Here is a 21594-nt window from a genome sequence, read left to right on the forward strand (position 1 = left end):
TGCAATAGTAACAATCTGCCCCAATGTGTCTAGTCCATCAAAAAGATTAAAACACAAAGTACCTGTCCCATCTGGTGTTCCATAAACATAAGTTGGTAACATTTTCACAGTTGCGGAGTCATGAGTTTCTTTCTTAAGTCCATATTTTAACTCTGTGATCATCCTTAATTTAATATCTGCAAGTTTCTCATCTGAAATATGAAGCAGATCTAGAACCTCATCAATCTGCTTGTGTTGGGAGAACAACCTACAAGCCACGGCTGTTACCATAGCCGCTCCTTTACCACTGCCGCTTTCTGAGAGAAGGAATCGCACATCACAATTAGGAACCAGTCTCCTTACAACCTTGTGTAGTCGTTTAGCATACCTAAAAAAGAAATGATTCTGATAAAGTAAAGGTCAAAGGACATTTGAACAATACCTATCTTTCCTACATTATCTTTTCAAGAAATCAATGTCATGAATGATCTGGAGTCTTTTCCTTGGATACTTGCTTAATCTCCTTAAAGAGACCAGTCCTATATGGAGACTTTTTGGCAATGCTCCATGGGAAACAAATATGCAAAAAGGTGTCTAACAAGGAAGAGAACCATCTAGCGAGTGCCACCTCTTGGAAGTGGCTCCCTATGAGTCAAAATCTGAGATTCTAACAAACATTTGACAAGGGAATATAGCCTTTCTACTTAATAAGAGTACAGAGTTCTGTAACTAAAGACTAATAGACATGACTTACTGCTCCGGGAAGTTCTGGATTATCAGACTTTTACAGTGTATTTATTATGATATACACCAATTAATCATAACATTAAACTACTGACAGATGAAGTGAATAACACTGATTATCTGGTGACAATGGCACCTTGTCAGGGGCGAGGATATATTAGGCAGAAAGTGCAAAAAGTCATTTCTGGAATTTGATGTGTTGGAAGCAGGAAAGGGGGAAAGAAGGGTGGTATTACACTGCCCGATCATTGGGCAGTGCGATGGCGGTTGGAGGATAACACGCTCGTTTGTACCAACCTGATTACACAGGCCGATGCATACTGAATCGTGAGTCGTTCCTTTCTCATTTTGGTCTATTCATTATCAGCAGAACATCCCTTACACATTTGCTGCCGATAATTGGGCATCTTTTATCTTAGTGAAAGATGCAGATCAGCTGATGAATGAGCATTTGCTTGCTCATCAGCTGATCGTTTATACAAGCCTATTATTGGGATATGTTGGCTAATCTCTCAATTTTAAAATCAGTTTGAGGGTTAAGTAAGTTGGCTAATCTCTCAATTTTAAAATCAGTTTGAGGGTTTAGTAAGACCGCAGAGTGCACCGGTCTTTGCTATTATTTTGTTATATTGCTATATTGATTATCACATCCACATAATTGCTATCTTGTGTAGGATGTCTATTGTGGTACTGGTGGTTCGCTGCGGGCATCCTCCACTGTATGCATTTTTGCTGGGGATCGTCATTAGCAACGGGCCACAAATGCAGGATTTGCTCCCCTATATATATGCACAACCGCATGTGGGTTTGAGCACTTCCTGCTTGTTTAATACCACGCCATTCTTTTCAGTTTGTATTATTGGGAATAAAAGTTTGTACTCCCAGTAATTGGCCCAAAATCGTGCAGTGTAATAGGGCCTTTCAGGTCTGAGTGACTTTGCTAAGGACCAAATTTTGATGTCAAGTCAACAGGGCCAGAAAACTTACAAAGCAGAAGGTCTTGTAGGGTGTTTCCAGTATGCATTGGTTCTTAACTCAAAGTGGTCCAAACAAGCACAACCGGTGAACAAGGCAGACTAGTCAGACTGCCCATGCAGACCCCTGTCTAATACTGAAAGCACCAACAATGAGTACATGAGCATCAGAGTTGAACTACCTGGAAGATGGTTACCTGGGTTCACAAAATGTTTTCTTTTGCATCATGGGGATGGTGCTTGTATTAAGTGCTTACCTGGGTAAGAGATATGTAGCCTTGCAGAGACAATGTGAAGGTCTGGGCAACGTTCTGCTGGGAAACTGTAGGTCCTGGCATCCATGTGAATGTTACTTTGACAGGCCACACTAACTTAATCATTGTTGCAGACCAGACCCCTACATGGCAACAATATTCCCTAATAGCTTCTTTCTACAGAATAATGTGCTCTGCCCTACTGCAAAAATTGTTCAGGAATGGTTCAAAGAACATGACAAAAACTTGAAGGTGCTCTTTGTCTCTTTCTCTGCCTGAGAAATAGGTGTATCTAGTGTGCTAGTCCCTGCAAAGCTGTTGTGTTTCATTAGTCTGCCTGTGTACTGACTTCTGCCTTATTCCTGGATTCTGACCTTCTGTCGCCTGAACTAACTTATTTCTTGGATTCACACACACTCTGACCACCCTGACCTTGGCCTGTTACTGACTAAGTGTTTGGCTGTTCCGTCAGTGCTTTGCATCAGTGTCTCTGACTCCCATGGGTCTGACTCCCAGGGGTTAAAGGGTGAATACCATAATAACACCCTTAGGTTTAGCTCAAAGTCAAACTGGTTGGTTGACACAGTGGTTCTACACCTACTGACCATTACACAATGCTGACTTCTTCTTTTTTTTTTAAACAGTGCCACACCTGTCCACAGTTTTTATGTTGCATTGCAGCTCCAATTCACTCACTTCAATGGAATGGAATTGCAATACCATGGACAGATGTGAGCCTGTTTCTGGAAGAAAGCAGCCATGTTTTTTCCATCCTGGACAACCTCTTTAAAGGATCTACTGCTAGTTGCGGTGTCCATTCCACCATATATGATTAGCTACTTACTGGGGATGTGTTCTATAAACTGTGCCATCCATTCCAACAGTTATCCTCATCCTATCCAACTTCTTGTTTTCACGAAGTCGTGTCAGGATGGCAGCCAGGGCAGCTGCACACAAGTTGGCCGATCGGAATGATACTATAGTGGCGACATGCTGGACAGCAATGCAGTCATCTTCTGACGGTTCCATCCCAAGGTCAAGTAATATTTGTCTAGTGTTATATAGCCCTTCATTATATCTGCAATAGAAAACCAATAACAGAAGTATACACAGGAATCGTTTCTATATGTGTAGTAAATTCATATGTGAATCCATCCTTACTTTTCCATGGAGGCCACTTGACTTGTTTCTATCTTTCCCTTGGTACGGAGAGCATTAGAGACCTTGCCACCGAACAGAAGACCTTTCTTTGCCATCTTTAACAGAATGAGTCGGACGAGTTCTCCCATGTACAAGCCACTGATCATCTTCTCAAATCTATCATAAAAACAAGACACAGTGATGTTTTTTTTTATTTTTTTATAAACAATCAAACTAATATTCAAAATCCTATAAATGACAGATGTCAGACTCTAAGAAGTTAATACACCTGTCAGCAAATTGATTAAATAAAATTTAGACTGTCCTTAAAAAATAGGTGAAAATTGGAGTATCTCAGGATTCCTGATAATACCCAGGGGTCACCACATAAACTCAAATATTCTCTATTGAGTAATAGCAGATATCTCTATTAAGTAATAACAGAGTATCACACTTACTTCACTGGGGAGGAGGGCATAGGATAAAGCTATATATGGTGCAATTGAAAACGGATCCGTCCCCGACTTAGACTTTTTTTTGAATGAATAATGCAAATGGATCCGTTATGAACGGATACAAGCGTTTGCATTATCGGTGCGGATACGTCTGTGCAGATCCAAGACGGATCCGCACCAAATGTGAAAGTAGCCTTAGACTCTGCATGGCCAAGCATGGGAGTCAGCAAGGTAACCTGCGACTACAGACTTTGCTGTATGTGTATATACAGTTAAGACACGTGTTATGCTTAACCATGTCCTGTTACATCAATCCTATCAAGTGTGATAGAGTATCACACATGATAGGCATAGGTACAGTGGCTCAGCAGACTGTATCACTTGTACTGTATGCTGAGCCGCTGTACCTAATCCTGTCATATGTGAAGCTGTCTGATGAGCCGCTGTATCTAATCCCATTATGCTTGATACTGTCTGCAAAGTTGCTGTACCTAAATATGTCATATGTGAAACTGTCTGATGAGCTGCTGTATCTAATCCTGTCATGTGTGATACAGTCTGACTGCATCTCATACTATCATATGTGATACTATCTCATGAGTTGCTGTATCCAAGCTGATCATGTGTGATAATAGCTGCTGTATAAGTCTTTCATATGTGGTACAGGATAGTACAGTAATATTGTATTTTGTGATACAAAAAATCTCTTTGGCCTTCAGATATCTTTAGAAATGCCAAGTCCGCCCCGCTAGCTACTGAGGCATACCAGGCACCTAAAAAAATGTAAGATTGTGAAGACTATGTTCTAGGTTATAAATATAATTTGGGTGGTAGTCCTACTCCTGGCATCCCCACCAAAGGATAAGCCATCAACTTCAAAGCATTGTTACAGTATATAAGTAAAGAACAAGAGGATATATCCTCATCCATCTCTGACTGCTGTCCCAAATTCTATCCTGGCAGAAGACATTTTGGACTAAGGAAGTGTTTATGAATGAGAATTGTAGACAGTAAGGATACACGATCCTTTCAAGGTGGCAGACCGCTTTGCCTATGGGACCTGGTACAGAAGCATGACTTGTACATGTTATATGTCTTTAATCTCTTATTGTAAATTAAATTATTGTTCTCATGAATATAAAATATACTTACAATTGCTTGCCAGGGTTCACTGATCCTAAATCTATTTCATTATCAAAACCTGTTCTGATGTCATCTAAGGCACCGTCATCTCCAAAAGCTCCCCACTCTGTATTAATGCACATCCGCCCTTCATCCCCTTCCACCAGGTCAATGTTACTCAGATTCTCCATGTAACAGGCATTTGTACCGCTCCCTACACAGCGGGAAGACAGATATGCCAGTCATATACAGGTTATTGACTTCCTAATATACAGTCATTACCAGTTTCAAGCCAGGGTGACTCAGGTTATAGAATAGCAGAGTGATATTAAAGATTGACTGGCAATGGAGAGGGCACATCTCCACTCACCATATACGGTGCCACAATAAATAAATATAACCCACCCTATTGGAAACCATGCACACAGCAATGCCATGTGTACAGATCTTGTACAGCAGTGAACAAATATCCCACATGCTTATGTATGTCCATCCTTAAAGAGGACTTGTCACCTATCCTGACATGTATGTTTTAGCAATTACCGGTACTTGCATTCCCCATATAACACCAATTCTGGAGCATCTATTCTTATGTCTGTATGTTGTGCTATTCCTTTAGTTATGAATTAATTCCTAGCAGTTTGCAATGAAGGGCCAGAAGAGTGTTACCAGTTGGAGGGGGGGGGGTGTCCCTGCACAGTCTGACACTATCCAATCAGTGCTTCCAGTGTCAAACTGTGCAGGGACACCCCCAGCTGGACCTTCATTGAAAACGGCTAGTAATTCATTCATAACTTCTATCAGGAATAATAAAGGAATGGCACACCACAGAGACATAAGAATAGATTATCCAGATACATGGGGGATGCAAGTAGTTACTCAAACAGACATGTCAGGGGAGGTTACAGGTCATCTGTAATCACAAATGTATATGGCCAAAGCAGTTCCTTGACATTTGGGCACAGACCAAAGAGGTTGTCCCTGCAGAGACATTGACAGCATATCAATAGAATATAGCACCAATGTCCAATCGGCAGAGGTACAACCATGGTAGCCGCTTCTCCTCCCTTCATATCGCTAAAAAGAAGTGGAAGCAACTCTTAGAAAGCAGCTATAAAGATCTGACTATAGGGCCTCCAAAATAATCAGAGTCAACAGGAGACAAAATGGCCTAGCACTTTCCCAGCACCACTTTGGTCTAGTGGTTGGAGGGGATTACAGCCGGTCAGATCCCTCTCAATTGGACATTATTAGGAAAAATATGGTAGAAGCATAAGTACTTTCACATCATGGATACCAGTCACCTCCCCCATAGGCTCAGTCTGCAAAGTAATACAGAGCAGGAGTCAGGAACGCTGGATGATAATAGAGCTGTAATATTAATGAGCACAGTTGTATTTCATATCCTACAATACTGGAGTAAAACGGATTAAATTCTTTTACCTACAATGACGCCAACTTCGCACAACTGGTCATCATATCCACAGGTCATCATGGTGCCTACTGTGTCATTCACCAAAGCCAGGACATCCACATTGGTGTACTGACAAGAGAACAGTTTTCACAATCAAACAGAAACTTGGCAGAGCATTGTATAAAATGTACAGCATTGTATCATAGGCATCCCCATAGCCGAATGGTTCTTGTAGGAGGCTGTAGAACTGTAGATCATCCCAAATCTTATTCATCACTTTGAACAACTTTGTCAGAAGAATATTGATCTACTCATCACTATAAGAAGTGGGTTTTGGAACATACCTTTTTCTTCTTCAGCGTTTTCCTCAGTGTATTTACTACATCAGTTTGGTGAACTCCTCTTACTTTATAGTCTTTTGTCCATGATATCAAGACGCCCTACAAAAAATCATAAAGTATGAAGTCAGACTAAGACCTCATGCACACGATTGAGTACATGTCCTAAACTTGTCTCCAAAATGCGGACTGCAGAACCATTGAAGTCGATGGGTCAACAAAAAAATATAGATGGCACATGGACCACTTCCATATTTTGCAGATCCACGGTTTGCAGACTTCAAAATGCTTATGGTCGTGTGCATGAGGCCTTAATTAAGGGTTGGAACTTTTCCAAGCACATCTGTTCCAGCACTGACGGTCCCTTCCCAGCTGCTTCTGGTCCACTGTGGACCAGAAGGGTGATATCTTGTTCGTTGTCATGTGCACCACAGCAGTGATGTGTCTCCAAGTGCCTTGTGACCACTGACACCAGCGAATGACTGCAGTGGTCTATGTTACAAAAGACAGGATGTCACAATTCTGGTCCACAGGAGACCAGAAGTGAGGACATAAGCACCGAAACGCAAATGTTAGGAAGAGGTAAGTGTCTTTTTTTACTTTATTGTAAGCACCTTACGTAAGTTTGAGTTAAGTGTCAGACAACCCTTTTAATCAAATTGGCTCTGCTTGGTAACTAAAAAAAACCCTCAATAAATATCTCACCTCATCAAGTCGGGTCTGCTTGCAAGGAAATGAGAAGGTGAAACCGAGTGGAAGCTTTTCTGTTATCTGTCTTTTCTTCATGAAATCACCCAGACAGTTCGCAACATAATCAAAGAGCTGGAAATGCAATGAAATGGTCACTATGTGAATTTGAATGTTCATATAAAGAGTGGTAACTGTATAGACATATAGGGGGTCATTTATTAACACCAGCGTTTTAAACGCTGGTCCTAATAACCCCATGCGCTGGCGGTGGATCCGCCGCTCAATACATGACTTTGGTGCATCCAACACCGATCTAAATGTAAGACAGCTAACTTGCTGGCTTAAATTTAGACCATTTTCTAGGCCTAAAACAGGCATAGAAAATGATGAATGAGACGGGCTTGGCAGTCTGCCCCCTTCCTCACCCACACCACGCCCTCTTTTTTTGACCTGGTGTGAACGGGGAAAAGTCACAGATTACAGCGCAAATAACCTTTGCACCACAATCTGCGACAGATATATGGCATATATCTGATGGTAAATGACCTCCATAGTTCACACATTATACACAAAATAGTGCTTTGTAAATGACTGTACATGTGGGTCAGACTTACTTCAGCTTTGCTTCCATTTATTATTTCACTGGGGGTTGGATAAAACTGACTGTCCATCTGAACATTCTGTGTTCCATCTTCAGATACTTTCACCCTAAGAACTTTGAATTTTGAACCACCGAGATCGAGGGCAAGAAAGTCCCCCTTTTCTATATGGCAAAAGATAAAGGAAGATTATTACTAAAGATATCGCTGGGACTGAGTAGGAGCATAAATAAGATATTAAGAAGAGGGTAAAAGTTGAAGGAGTGACAACTGCCTATAAAACAAATACGTTGCGAGGATCCGAGGCTGTGGGTCGTATTAACCACCTAGGCAGGATAACGATGCATCTGTCTTTAATCTTTCGTCCACAGTTATACAGTAAATGCAGATAGATGGCCCAGACAAGCTGCACCTCTGGACACGGGTGGACACCCTCTGAGACCCAATCCACGATATTCCAAGCTGGGACCTCTAGTTTCGCTGCCCCATACCAGGCTCTACCCACTGTCTCCCAATGTTTTAGGTTGGCTCATAGCTTTAGTATCACCCGCTGGTGTGTTTTGCAGTCACAGCCAAAGCTTATCCAGACCACGAACACCACGACTGAAGCGGATAGATCCAACTCCATCCTTTAACAACCCCATCATCCTCTATTTAATGTCCTAAGTACCCCATTGCCACCCCCAGGTTTGAGCTCGTCCCCCTGAGAACACCTCCGTTAATGCTAACTGTGCATTGGAGAATGTATTTCCCTGAGGCCGAGCCCCTCACCCGAGGCTACACGTGAGACCCCCTGTGGGGACTGCACTACTTGGTCTACCGTCACCATCCACATAATGGAAGCAGTAGCTGGGAGAACAATGTCTTAATTGAGGCCCTAACAAGGCTAGTGGAATGATTGCTTTACTCTAATTACTAATCTCATGCATGGACTTATGTGGACGTAATGACCGGCCAGCACATCTCACCTCATGGCTCCAGAGTCTGGATGAGCAAGGCATATGTATGTATGCATGGACTGTGTCTACCACAGCACCCCTCCCAATCCACTAACAAAGTTTATTATGTACCCTAAAATACCAGAAAAGTTATATATCTGATAATCCACAACAAAAAAACTCAACGTAACCAGTGCTCCATGCTGGAAAAAGTTAGCATCGCTTAGAGCTGTGGATTCCACTCTGGGTCCATTAGTCCAGTAATCTTTAGTCCACAGCCAACTTTTCACATACGTATTAGTACTTTTTGAGCTTCCAGGGCTCACAATGCATATGACAGGTCAGTCCTTTGACCTCATCATTGAACTGCAATTCAGGTCAATATGGACTTTCAAAAACCCAAGTGGCGACCTATGAGAATACTTTTGAAGTGTGAAACCCATGCAACAATGGACAGAACATACAACTCTATAGGAAAAAATGCTGCAAAATAAAGATGCTTTCAAAAAAGAAGTGTTAGGCCTGTTTCAAACTAGCGTTAAAACAATCTGGGAGGCTGTTTTGGCAGATAAACGGAGCACCACCAGACCCCATTGACTATATGGAACCTGGCTGGGATCTGGCCTGTTTCCAGCATTAGAGCCAGGAATCGGCTGGAGAAAAGAATGGTGCTTGCCCCAGTTTTTGTCTGGCCCAATCCGGGCACTAATATGGGAAACATGTTGGATCCCCGCCCAGTCCTATTATAGTCAATGGGCTCTGGCTTGGAAAGGCAGTATCCAGCTATGTGGGATATGATGAACTCTGGAAGGCAAATGTGAAACTAGCCTTAGTAATTAAAATTAAAATGTATTCTGCAGAAGAACAATAACCCTATACATACAGCCAGTGTCATTAAAGGGGTTGTCTCACTCAGGGCCGGCCTTAGGTGTTCAGGCGCCCTGTGCGAGCTAACCTTGTGGCGCCCATCCCCCCCCCCAAAAAAAAAAAACACTGCTTGTTGCTGGCATCATGGCATAGGCTGACTGACTATCCAACCAAGTAGTTACCAGCCCACACACCCCAAAGGCCGGTGTAATGTCATACTTCCCTACTTCGTGAGATTTCCCTACCCTCGTCACTTCCGGTCGCACCGGACATGACGTGAGGAGGTGTGCAGCGCCGCGCAGGCGCACAACGACAGGTTAGGGAAATTTCACAGCAGAGTACGCATGCGCCAGGAGCCTCGCCGGCGGTTAGGGTAGGGAAAAACTATGGGCCAATGCGCAGGCGCAGTGATCGGATGGATGTTCTCAGCTGAACACCGGCCGACACTGCGCATGCAACGGGAGCCTCACCAGCGGTTAGGGAAGGGAAAAATTACGTACGGGCCAGTGCTTTTTCCCTACCCTAACCGCTGGTGAGGCTCCCAGTGCATGCGCAGTGTCGGCCGGTGTCCAGCTGAGAAAATTAGTTTCCAATGTAGTATTAATAACTAAACAATTAAATAATAAACATATTGCATTGTCTACTTACCACCAGGACAATAAGATGATCTGGTCTCTGGCTGCAGTCTGGCTCTGCGGACTCCCTTGTCACTCTCTTCTCCCCCCCCTCCCCCCCCCTTCCCTTGTCACTCTCATTATTCCCCCCCTCTCCCTTGTCACTCTCATTATTCCCCCCCCTCCCTTGTCACTCTCATTATTCCACCCCCCCTCCCTTGTCACTCTCATTATTCCACCCCCCCCCCTTGTCACTCTCATTATTCCCCCCCTCTCCCTTGTCACTCTCATTATCCCCCCCCTCTCCCTTGTCACTCTCATTATCCCCCCCTCGTCACTCTCATTATTCCACCCCCCCTCCCTTGTCACTCTCATTATTCCCCCCCCCTCCCTTGTCACTCTCATTATTCCCCCCCCTCCCTCCCCCTTGTCACTCTTATTATTTCCCCCCCTCCCTCCCCCTTGTCACTCTCATTATTTCCCCTCCCTCCCCCCTTGTCACTCTCATTATTTCCCCCCCTTGTCACTCTCATTATTCCCCCCCCCTTGTCACTCTCATTATTTCCCCTCCCTCCCCCCTTGTTGTCACTCTCATTATTTCCCCTCCCCCTTGTCACTCTCATTATTCCCCCCCCCCTGTCACTCTCATTATTTTCCCCCCTTGTCACTCTCATTATTCCCCCCCCTCCCCCTTGTCACTCTCATTATTTCCCCCCCCTCCCCCTTGTCACTCTCATTATTTCCCCCCCCTCCCCCTTGTCACTCTCATTATTTCCCCCCCCTCCCCCTTGTCACTCTCATTATTCCCCCCCCCCTCCCCACTCTCATTATTTCCTCCCCCCTTGTCACTCTCATTATTTCCTCCCCCCCTCCCCCCTTGTCACTCTCATTATTTCCCCCCCCCCTCCCCCCTTTTCACTCTCATTATTTCCTCCCCCCTCCCCCCTTGTCACTCTCATTCTACTCCCACCTCCACCTCTAGTGTAGCGTGGCCGAGCTCTGTTCGATCCGCGGTACAGGAGCATTTGTTTCCTGTACCCGGCCGGACTGACAGGAAGTGCACACTAAGTGAGCACTTCCTGTCAGTCCGGCCGGGTACAGGAAACAAAAGCTCCTGTACTGCGGATCGAACAGAGCTCGGCCACGCTACATTAACAGCACACAGCCGGCGCAGGCAGGATTCTTTAGAGCGGCAAGCGCTCAGCCTCAGCCGCTCAGGCGGCGCAGCATGAGGGGCGCTGCCGGCCGCCCGAACTTATATAAGCAACTTTTTTTTAATTTATTTTATTTTAAACCGCAACGGGCGCCGGGCGCCCCCTGCTAAATACAGGGTAGGGGGAGATGGAGGGGGCGGGGGGCCCGCCCCCCGAGGGAGAACACAAGTGCCGCCTCGCCTGCCGCATATTACATTGCGAGCGGTCGGCCAACCGGCGCCCCTGTTGCTATGGCGCCCTGTGCGGCCGCACAGCCCGCACACCCCAAAGGCCGGCCCTGGTCTCACTTCAGCAAGTAGCATTTATTCTGTAGAGGAAGTTAATACAAGTTACTAATGTATTGTGATTTTCCATAGTGCCTCCTTTGCTGACTGGATTCATTTTTTAATCACATTATAAACTTCTTATTTCCATGGTTACGACCACCCTGCAATCCATCAGTAGTGGCCATGCTTGCACACTATAGGAAAAAGCGCTGACATCTCTGGTGGCCGGGACCATGGGAGCGCTCATAGGCACATGGAACAACCTCCTGCTGAGTTCATTCAAAAACTGTGTGTAAGTATACCTAGAAGAACTGAGGATGTTTTGAAGGCAAAGGGTGCTCACACCAAAGAGTGATCAGATTTAAATTTTTCTTTTGTTCATTCACTTTGCATTTTGTTCATTGATAAAAAAAATAAACTATTAACACTTCTATTTTTTAAACTATTCTTACTTTGCAACATTCTATCCACATCCGTCTAAACCTTTTGTACAGTAGTACTGTATATTGCATTTGCCTCCAGGACCCAGGTGTCACGCTAGGGAAAAGTAGAGAGGAAGCGCGCCCCCCTGACTGCCACCCCCAACTCTGTCCCTGCCTACTTGCACTACCCGCCCTAGGCGACGGGGCGCAACTGGGCGGCGGTCCCTGACCTACGTAAGCGCAGAGCGGAGAGGACAGAGACAGAGAAGGATACGAACAGCTGAGGCAGAGAACGGCAAACGCGTGCCGAATCCGGACGGTGGGACAGGGAGGCAAACAAAGGCGGAGGTACCCCCTGGTGGGGAAGGCAAAAGCGGGTCAACTAGCCGAGGTCAGTCCGTGAGGTCGCGTCAGTACAAAGGGAGAGGCAGGAGACTAATCAGAGAACGAGCCAAGGTCAAATCCAGGAGGTAGTGACAATACTAAGGGAGCAGGCAGTAGGCAGGTCAGAAGACGGACAAAGGTCAAATCCAAGAGGTCAAACAATGCAGTAACGCAGGTACAGTACAGACCAAAAGTTTGGATACACCTTCTCATTCAAAGAGTTTTCTTTATTTTCATGACTATGAAAATTGTAGATTCACACTGAAGGCATCAAAACTATGAATTAACACATGTGGAATTATATACATAACAAACAAGTGTGAAACAACTGAAAATATGTAATATTCTAGGTTCTTCAAAGTAACCACCTTTTGCTTTGATTACTGCTTTGCACACTCTTGGCATTCTCTTGATGAGCTTCAAGAGGTAGTCCCCTGAAATGGTTTTCACTTCACAGGTGTGCCCTGTCAGGTTTAATAAGTGGGATTTCTTGCCTTATAAATATATTCCTACTGAATAGACTGTTAGAATTTGTATTATGGCAAGAAAAAAGCAGCTAAGTAAAGAAAAACGAGTGGCCATCATTACTTTAAGAAATGAAGGTCAGTCAGTCAGTCAGCCGAAAAATTGGGAAAACTTTGAAAGTAAGGGCTATTTGACCATGAAGGAGAGTGATGGGGTGCTGCGCCAGATGACCTGGCCTCCACAGTCACCGGACCTGAACCCAATCGAGATGGTTTGGGGTGAGCTGGACCGCAGAGTGAAGGCAAAAGGGCCAACAAGTGCTAAGCATCTCTGGGAACTCCTTCAAGACTGTTGGAAGACCATTTCAGGTGACTACCTCTTGAAGCTCATCAAGAGCCTCTTGAAGCTCATCAAGAGAATGCCAAGAGTGTGCAAAGCAGTAATCAAAGCAAAAGGTGGCTACTTTGAAGAACCTAGAATATGACATATTTTCAGTTGTTTCACACTTGTTTGTTATGTATATAATTCCACATGTGTTAATTCATAGTTTTGATGCCTTCATAGTCATGAAAATAAAGAAAACTCTTTGAATGAGAAGGTGTGTCCAAACTTTTGGTCTGTACTGTATGTACTCAGCCTAAGTGACGCAATCACAGGAACCTGTGGCCAGCAGGTTGCCTGTTTAAATAGTGGAGGAAAGGGATCATGTGACGTGGCCAGCATCACATGACACATCCTCACTGCCTGCAGCCGAGCGCCTAGCTCGGCGCTCAGCCCTTCTTGGTTCCTATGGTGACGGGTAACGCCGACTACTCCTGCAGGAGGAGTGCGGCTGGGCGCGCCGCGTCCCCTGTCACCATGACAACGCGGAGACGCCGGGAAACAGGAAGCGCAGCAGGACGCAGCGAGCGTCCGTGCTGCAGTGAGATCGGGGAACGCCGGCGGCGCTGGGGAACAGAAGCCTGCCGCCCCGGGTCCCATAACACCAGGCCAATGTATCTTAATTAATAGGGGGACAATTCTATAAAAAATTATTATATGTATTAACAACCTATATGTCAATATTCTGTGTAATTTTTTTAATGAAAAATTGGAGAATAGTTTTACATTTTTTGTGAAGTCACTCCATGTATAAGGGCACAAAGAGGTCGGCATCAATCAAATCGATATCTATAACATTTGATGCGTTATATACCCCTTAAATAGCCCACCACCAATTGACGACATCACATTACCATGGTGATTACTACATAAAATTGTCCATGAAAAAAATAATCAACAACGATGTATTCCACCAGCCTGGACTTAATGGATCCAATTTAGGTTCAATGCTGTAACTGTTCATAGACTCAGTAAATATAATGTACTATGATAAAACATCATTATAGAGGCCTAGTTGATCCATATATTAAAAGTAATTAAAAAATGTATGAATTTTTTTTAAATTCATAATCACGATTAAGAACCATCGGCTCCAAAGTATGGATCCTATGGATCCAAAAAGCGTCTAGTTTTTTTTTAAATAACACACTGTTCTTCTTGGCTGGGGCACTTGCTCTGTGATCTGGAATCGCAATTCCGATATCCTATGTCTGCAACATTTAAAATGATAAGATACTGGGAGGTGTAGATTTTTCTGTCTCATCGTAGGCTTATACTTTAAAAATATATATTTTAAAATGCCTTTGTGGCTGTAGGTGAGACATCCATGCGTTTGAAGGATCCATTTCCTAAGCATAAGTCTACGATTAGATAGAAGAATCTACTCCTACCAGTACCTTTTATCATTATGAGCATTGCGGACATAGAATATCGCAATTGCGGTTGCAGATCATAGAGTAAGTGCCGCAGCCTTAGGAGAGGAGGTAACAGTGTGCTACTTAAAAAAAAAAATTAGAAGCCTTTTGGATCCATAGACTGCAAACTATGGGAATATGAATTAAATAGTTTTCTTAGAATTGTATTTATTAGTTTTCAAATATGGACCAAATAGGCCTCTATAATGATGTTTTATAATAGTACATTAGATTTATTCATTCTATCAACAGGTACAGCATTGAATCTACATTGGATCCATTAAGTCCAGGCTAATAAATCATTGTTGGTGATTTCTTTCATGGACAATTGTACAGTCGTGGCCAAAAGTTTTGAGAATGACACAAATATTAGTTTTCACAAAGTTTGCTGCTAAACTGCTTTTAGATCTTTGTTTCAGTTGTTTCTGTGATGTAGTGAAATATAATTACACGCACTTCATACGTTTCAAAGGCTTTTATCGACAATTACATGACATTTATGCAAAGAGTCAGTATTTGCAGTGTTGGCCCTTCTTTTTCAGGACCTCTGCAATTCGACTGGGCATGCTCTCAATCAACTTCTGGGCCAATTCCTGACTGATAGCAGCCCATTCTTTCATAATCACTTCTTGGAGTTTGTCAGAATTAGTAGGTTTTTGTTTGTCCACCCGCCTCTTGAGTATTGACCACAAGTTCTCAATGGGATTAAGATCTGGGGAGTTTCCAGGCCATGGACCCAAAGTGTCAACGTTTTGGTTCCTGAGCCACTTAGTTATCACTTTTGCCTTATGGCACGGTGTTCCATCGTGCTGGAAAATGCATTGTTCTTCACCAAACTGTTGTTGGATTGTTGGAAGAAGTTGCTGTTGGAGGGTGTTTTGGTACCATTCTTTATTCATGGCTGTGTTTTTGGGCAAAATTGTGAGTGAGCCCACTCCCTTGGATGAGAAGCAACCCCACACATGAATGGTCTCAGGATGCTTTACTGTTGGCATGACACAGGACTGATGGTAGCGCTCACCTTTTCTTCTCCGGACAAGCCTTTTTCCAGATGCCCCAAACAATCGGAAAGAGGCTTCATCGGAGAATATGACTTTGCCCCAGTCCTCAGCAGTCCATTCACCATACTTTCTGCAGAAGATCAATCTGTCCCTGATGTTTTTTTTGGAGAGAAGTGGCTTCTTTGCTGGCCTTCTTGACACCAGGCCATCTTCCAAAAGTCTTCGCCTCACTGTGCGTGCAGATGCGCTCACACCTGCCTGCTGCCATTCCTGAGCAAGCTCTGCACTGGTGGCACTCCGATCCCGCAGCTGAATCCTCTTTAGGAGACGATCCTGTCGCTTGCTGGACTTTCTTAGACGCCCTGAAGCTTTCTTAACAAGAATTGAACCTCTTTCCTTGAAGTTCTTGATAATCCTATAAATTGTTGATTGAGGTGCAATCTTAGTAGCCACAAAATCGTTGCCTGTGAAGCCATTTTTATGCAACGCAATGATGGCTGCACGCGTTTCTTTGCAGGTCACCATGGTTAACAATGGAAGAACAATGATTTCAAGCATCACCCTCCTTTTAATATGTCAAGTCTGCCATTTTAACCCAATCAGCCTGACATAATGATCTCCAGCCTTGTGCTCGTCAACATTCTCACCTGCGTTAACAAGACGATTACTGAAATGATCTCAGCAGGTCCTTTAAGGACAGCAATGAAATGCAGTGGAAAGTTTTTTTTTTTTGGGATTAAGTTAATTTTCATGGCAAAGAAGGACTATGCAATTCATCTGATCACTCTTCATAACATTCTGGAGTATATGCTATTTTTAAAACTTAAGCAGCAACTTTTCCAATATTTATGTAATTCTCAAAACTTTTGGCCACGACTGTATATAGTAATCACCATGGTCATCAATTGGTAGTGGGCTATTTAAAGGGTGTATTTTCACTTCTGGGAATTTGTATGTTTGAAAAAGGCACGTGTCTGAGCCAAAACGTGTCACATGTTATACATATTGATGCAATAACAAAGTCACAAGCTCCATGGAATCGAGTGCTGGTCCATTTGTACCTTTGGATTTGGGATGTCTTCCCTAGATCACAGTTTGCACTCCATGGATACTAGTTCCTGTTCAGTGTCTTCAAAGGGGTTGTCCCATCTGGCACATTTATGGCATATCTACAGGATATGCCATAAATGTCTGATATTTTAGCCCAGCAGAGAGTATCACTTAGTAAAGGGAAGAGTGAGGAGTGATGACTCAATAAGAGTACCGCAAATTCCATAATCAATGTACTGCTCCTCCTCTGTGGGCATGTTTTCTAGGCCTATCAAGAGTACATCAAGCTGCCATTTGGTCAGTCATTCCGATCCTCCACCTATTATTCCAGTGAGGATTACCTAGCAGATTAATCCATCCCTTTAAAACTTCTTTTGAGAAATGTTATCTTCCTGAGACTAATGCTACAGAAAGACATATTGTTGTATTTCATGTTCAATGTCGTAGTACTAACAAAATAAAAAAAGAACAGCCAAAAATATAAATGTTTTATGTGAATATTGACTTAAAAAAATACCCTTTTATTGTGGAAGTGTCCAGGGTTATCCGGATTTTCATATTGATGGCCTATCCTCAGGATAAGTCATCAATATGAGATTCACAGGGGTCTGGCACTCCACCAATCAACTGTATGAAGAAGCCACAGAGCTCTGTGAGTGCTTAGGCCTCTTCCTAGGCCATGTGACATCATGTTCATTGGTCAAATGGCCTAGGCACAGCTCAGACCCATTCAAGTGAATGAAGCTGAGCTGTAATACCAAGCACAGCCACTACCAAATGGATGGCACTGTGCTTGGTAAGTTGCAAGATCATGGCTTCCTTAAAACAACTGATTGGCGTGGGTCCTGGGAGTTGGTCCCCCACCGATCTCATATTGATGACCTATCCTGAGGATAGACCATGATTATGATAATCCTGGAAAACTCCTTTAAGGTTGTTATGATATCATGTTATATCATACCTGCTATTTGTATGGTGAACCACTTACCAGATCCATCAGGAGTTGACCTGACATATGTTGGTAACATCTTGACTGAAGCGGTTGAGTTGGTATCTTTCTTCAGGCCTTTATCCATCTCTGCTTGGAAACGTGCCATAATATTCATCAGAGTTTCATCTGACAGACGCATATGGTACAAGAATCGATCAACCTGTACGTGTACAGTTAAACGACGTTAAAATATTTAATCAATAAATTCTCATCAGGGCATAGCAGCTACAAGGGGTGCACAAGGCTCGACCTTTCATAACATTTTCAATGCCTCATGTGAGTTAGGGCTTAGGGCGCTTTCACACAGTCAATGTTTGATAAGGGATTTCCATCAGTGATTGTGAACAAAAACCAGGGGCATCCAAACATCATTTGTTCTATGGACCTCAGGAAAACAGAATAAAGGAGCGTTCACTACTTTGTTGTGTTTTGCACAGAGAACATGCCCATTCCATTCAATGGGTCAGTGGAAACCACAGATAGAACACAGATGCTTTTGATGTTTTTCCCTAATGCATTGCATAAAAAAATTGATAAAACGTTCGTAAAAACAATACTTAATAAAAACAATAACTAAAAAAAAAAAAGGTACAAAAATAAATAAATAAATACATAAAACTGGTCAACCACAAACAAAGTTCTAATTAGTGATTTATTGAAACATGTATGAACAGTGATCCGGATCTATTTTGTTCTGGGAAAATCATGAAAATATCCTGATAATTGATTCCAGTGTTTGTACACTTATAATTCACACAAACATTAACATCACAGACTACTGCAAATATTCAGTATTTTAGGGATGACCAGTACATACATAAAGAACTTAAGAGAACAATGACCAGAAATTATCAAAATTATCAGAAATTAAAAACAAGAACATTTTCTCTAGTCACTAAGCTCAAGCTGAAGCCCTCTAAGTGTGAAACTTTATAGAAGATACCAGGGTGATGATGTGCAAAAAGTACATACTTGTTTTAACAGCATACACTATTGATATTAGATTGGATTGAGGCGTGGAGAACTTGGAGACCAAGTCAACACTTTGTCATGTTCCTCAAGCTGTTTCTGAACAATTTTTGCTGTGTGGCATAGGGCTTTATCTTTCTGAAAGACACTACTGCCAATGAAATACCACTGCTATGATGGGGTGTATTTGGTCTACAACAAAGTTGAGGTAAGACTATAGGACCTAAGGTTACAATGTAGAACATTACCTAGAAGATTACACTGCCTCGCTGGTTTGCCTTTGTCTTTTAGTGCAACCTGGTGACATGTCTTCCAAGGTAAGTGCTGCATACACACCAAGTCATCCATAAGATATAGGAGAAAATGTAATTCCTCAAACCTTCAGTGCCCATGACCCTGTTGCCAGTTCCTGGTTGTACTTTTTTTTTACTAACCACTGTGCACCAGAACATCCCAGAACACCTGCTGTTTTGGAGACAGTCGTTTTGCCATTGCAACTTGGTCTTTGTCAAAGTCATTCAGATCCTTGTCCTTATCTACATTTAATAATTCCAACACATCATCTTCAAGAAGTGACTGTTCCTAATCCCTGACTTCTAATACGAGATGATCAATGTTATTCACTTCACTCGTCAGTGGTTTTAATGTTAAGGCAGTGGTGTAAAGTCTATATTGGGAAAGGAATGTGATCTAGAAAGACTTCTTGGCGCTGACAAGCGCATCATAGTAACTTCAAAACCCATGCATCATGACGACACAAGTGTACGTTATGTTTTCTTACAGTCCACCCAAATAGAGCTACTGACCATGAACAACATTTTATAGCCCCCAATCTAGGTAGCTTCTAGTGTTTAAGAAAGCTCCCAACAAGGAGGCAGAAACATTGTTGACTTCATTTGCTACCAGGAATTTTTATAGCCCCCAATCTAGGTAGTTTCTAATGTTTAAGAAAGGCCCCAACAAGGAGACAGAAACATTGTTCGATTTATTTGCTACCAGGAATTTTCAACCACTTTCAGTTGACATGACACTTCCTGCCTTCTGTTTACCTAGAAAGGGACAATAGATGTTGATGTGTCTGGAACTTGTTCTACCAGTTTAACTATGCAAATATTTATTTTCTCTTTTTCTCTTCAGGTACGGCCACGCAGTCAGGTTTCCTGGTGCAGTTTTGGAAGCCAAAATCAGGAGTGGTTCATAAAAGGAGAGAAAGTATAAAGAACAGATACGACTTCTCTTTTTTTTTAATTCACTCCTGTCTTTGGCTTCCAAAACTGCATAAGGAAACTTCACTGTGTGGCCGTACCCTAAATGTTTGCCAACAAAACAAGAGTTTTTTTCTTTTATTTAAAGGGGTATTCACATTTGGACATTTATGGCACATGGATAGAATATGCCATAAATGTCTGATGGATGTTAGTCCCACCTCTGGGACCTGCTTTTATCTCTAGAACAGGGCCCCACCACAAACAGAGATGCCAATGCACATACGCGGCTTTCTTCATTCACTGCTATGCAACCTCTACAAATAGTCAAGCTATTTTTGGAAACCTCAGAGCAGTGAGTGAAGTGGATGCTGCACACGTGCAACCGTGGGAGGATTGGAAAAAATATATATAAAAGTTGACCCATGTTATAGAGGATCCAATTTTAGTAGGTGGGACCAGCAATACCGTAGTGCAGCAAGAAATACTGCTCCAGGAGAACCAAATACACAGTGCCACCACCTGTGGAAGGCAATACAGTTGAATGCAGGAGGGCACTTTCTTCTGCCAGCCAGGTGTATAAGTTCCAGATTTCTGGGCACTGGCCCACTGGGAAATTTCCCTGTAGTGTCTATGGTCAGGCCGCCTCTGTGTACAGCCTCTCTATTCACTGCTATGGGACTGCTGAACATAGCGAAGCCAGTGCAGCATCCTCTTCACTGTGGCCCTGTTCTTAATATTGCAGTGGGTCCCAGAGGTGGGACCTGCACCTATTAGACATTTATGGCATATCCTATCAATATGTCATAAATGCCCAGATGGGAATATCCCTTTAATGCTGAGTGAATCATCTTAAAGAGGTTGTCGGGGTTCAGAGCTGAACCCAGACATACCCCCATTTTCACCCAGGCAGCCCCCCTGACCTGAGCATCGAAGCAGTTCATGCTCCGATGCTCTCCTTTGCCCTGCACTGAATCGCGCAGGTCAAAGGCATTTTCTGGAGTTCTGGTGACGAACCTGTAAAAATGCTAGGGCAGCGCTAAAGCCAGCCCATCAGACCCGGTGACGTCACCGAACACACTGCTGGGCGGAAGCCTCTGCCCGGCAGTGCGTTATGGTAAATAAAAGAGCCCTTGTCCTGCACGATCCTGTGGGGCTATCTGGGTGAAATTATGGGTATGTCCGGGTTCAGCTCTGAATCCAGACAACCCCTTTAAGCATCATGTTAATACACAAGATGCATTACAAAACGTGAACTTATTTAAGTTAGAGACCCCCCACACTTATATTTTGGCGCTTAATTTTGATTCTCTCTGGTGCAGTATAAGGGCTCATGCACACGAACGTATTTTCTTTCCATGTCCGTTCCGGTTTTTTTTGTGGACCGTATGCGGAACCATGCACTTCAATGGGTCTGCAAAAGAAACGGAAGTTACTCCGTGTGCATTCCGTTTCCTTATGTCCGTATTTCCGTTCAGCAAAAAAATAGAGCATGTCCTATTATTCTCCTGATTACGGACAAGGATTATACTGTTCTATTAGGGGCCAGCTGTTCCGTTCCGCAAAATACGGAATGCACATGGACGTCATCCGTATTTTTTGCGGAATCCGTTTTTTGCGGACTGCAAAATACATGCGGTCATGGGCATGAGCCCTAAAAATGCTGGAGAGAAGCTGATGTTCTGAAGTGTTCTGTGGGAACA

General features: G+C 43.3%; 1 protein-coding gene across 1 annotated transcript in view; it reads right to left on the reverse strand.

Annotated features, from left to right (window-relative positions):
- LOC121005356 (hexokinase HKDC1-like) overlaps nt 1-21594 on the reverse strand; it is a 48335-nt gene that overhangs the window by 25822 nt on the left and 919 nt on the right. The window contains exons 2-10 of the mRNA XM_040438046.1: nt 17715-17877; nt 7725-7873; nt 7126-7242; nt 6427-6522; nt 6112-6211; nt 4699-4882; nt 3113-3268; nt 2796-3029; nt 63-367 (exon numbers count right to left, since the gene is read on the reverse strand). Of these exons, the coding sequence (XP_040293980.1) occupies nt 63-367; nt 2796-3029; nt 3113-3268; nt 4699-4882; nt 6112-6211; nt 6427-6522; nt 7126-7242; nt 7725-7873; nt 17715-17877 (1504 nt within the window). The remainder of the gene's footprint in view (nt 1-62; nt 368-2795; nt 3030-3112; nt 3269-4698; nt 4883-6111; nt 6212-6426; nt 6523-7125; nt 7243-7724; nt 7874-17714; nt 17878-21594) is intronic.

Source organism: Bufo bufo, chromosome 6 (assembly GCF_905171765.1).
Source record: "Bufo bufo chromosome 6, aBufBuf1.1, whole genome shotgun sequence".
NCBI lineage: Eukaryota > Metazoa > Chordata > Amphibia > Anura > Bufonidae > Bufo > Bufo bufo.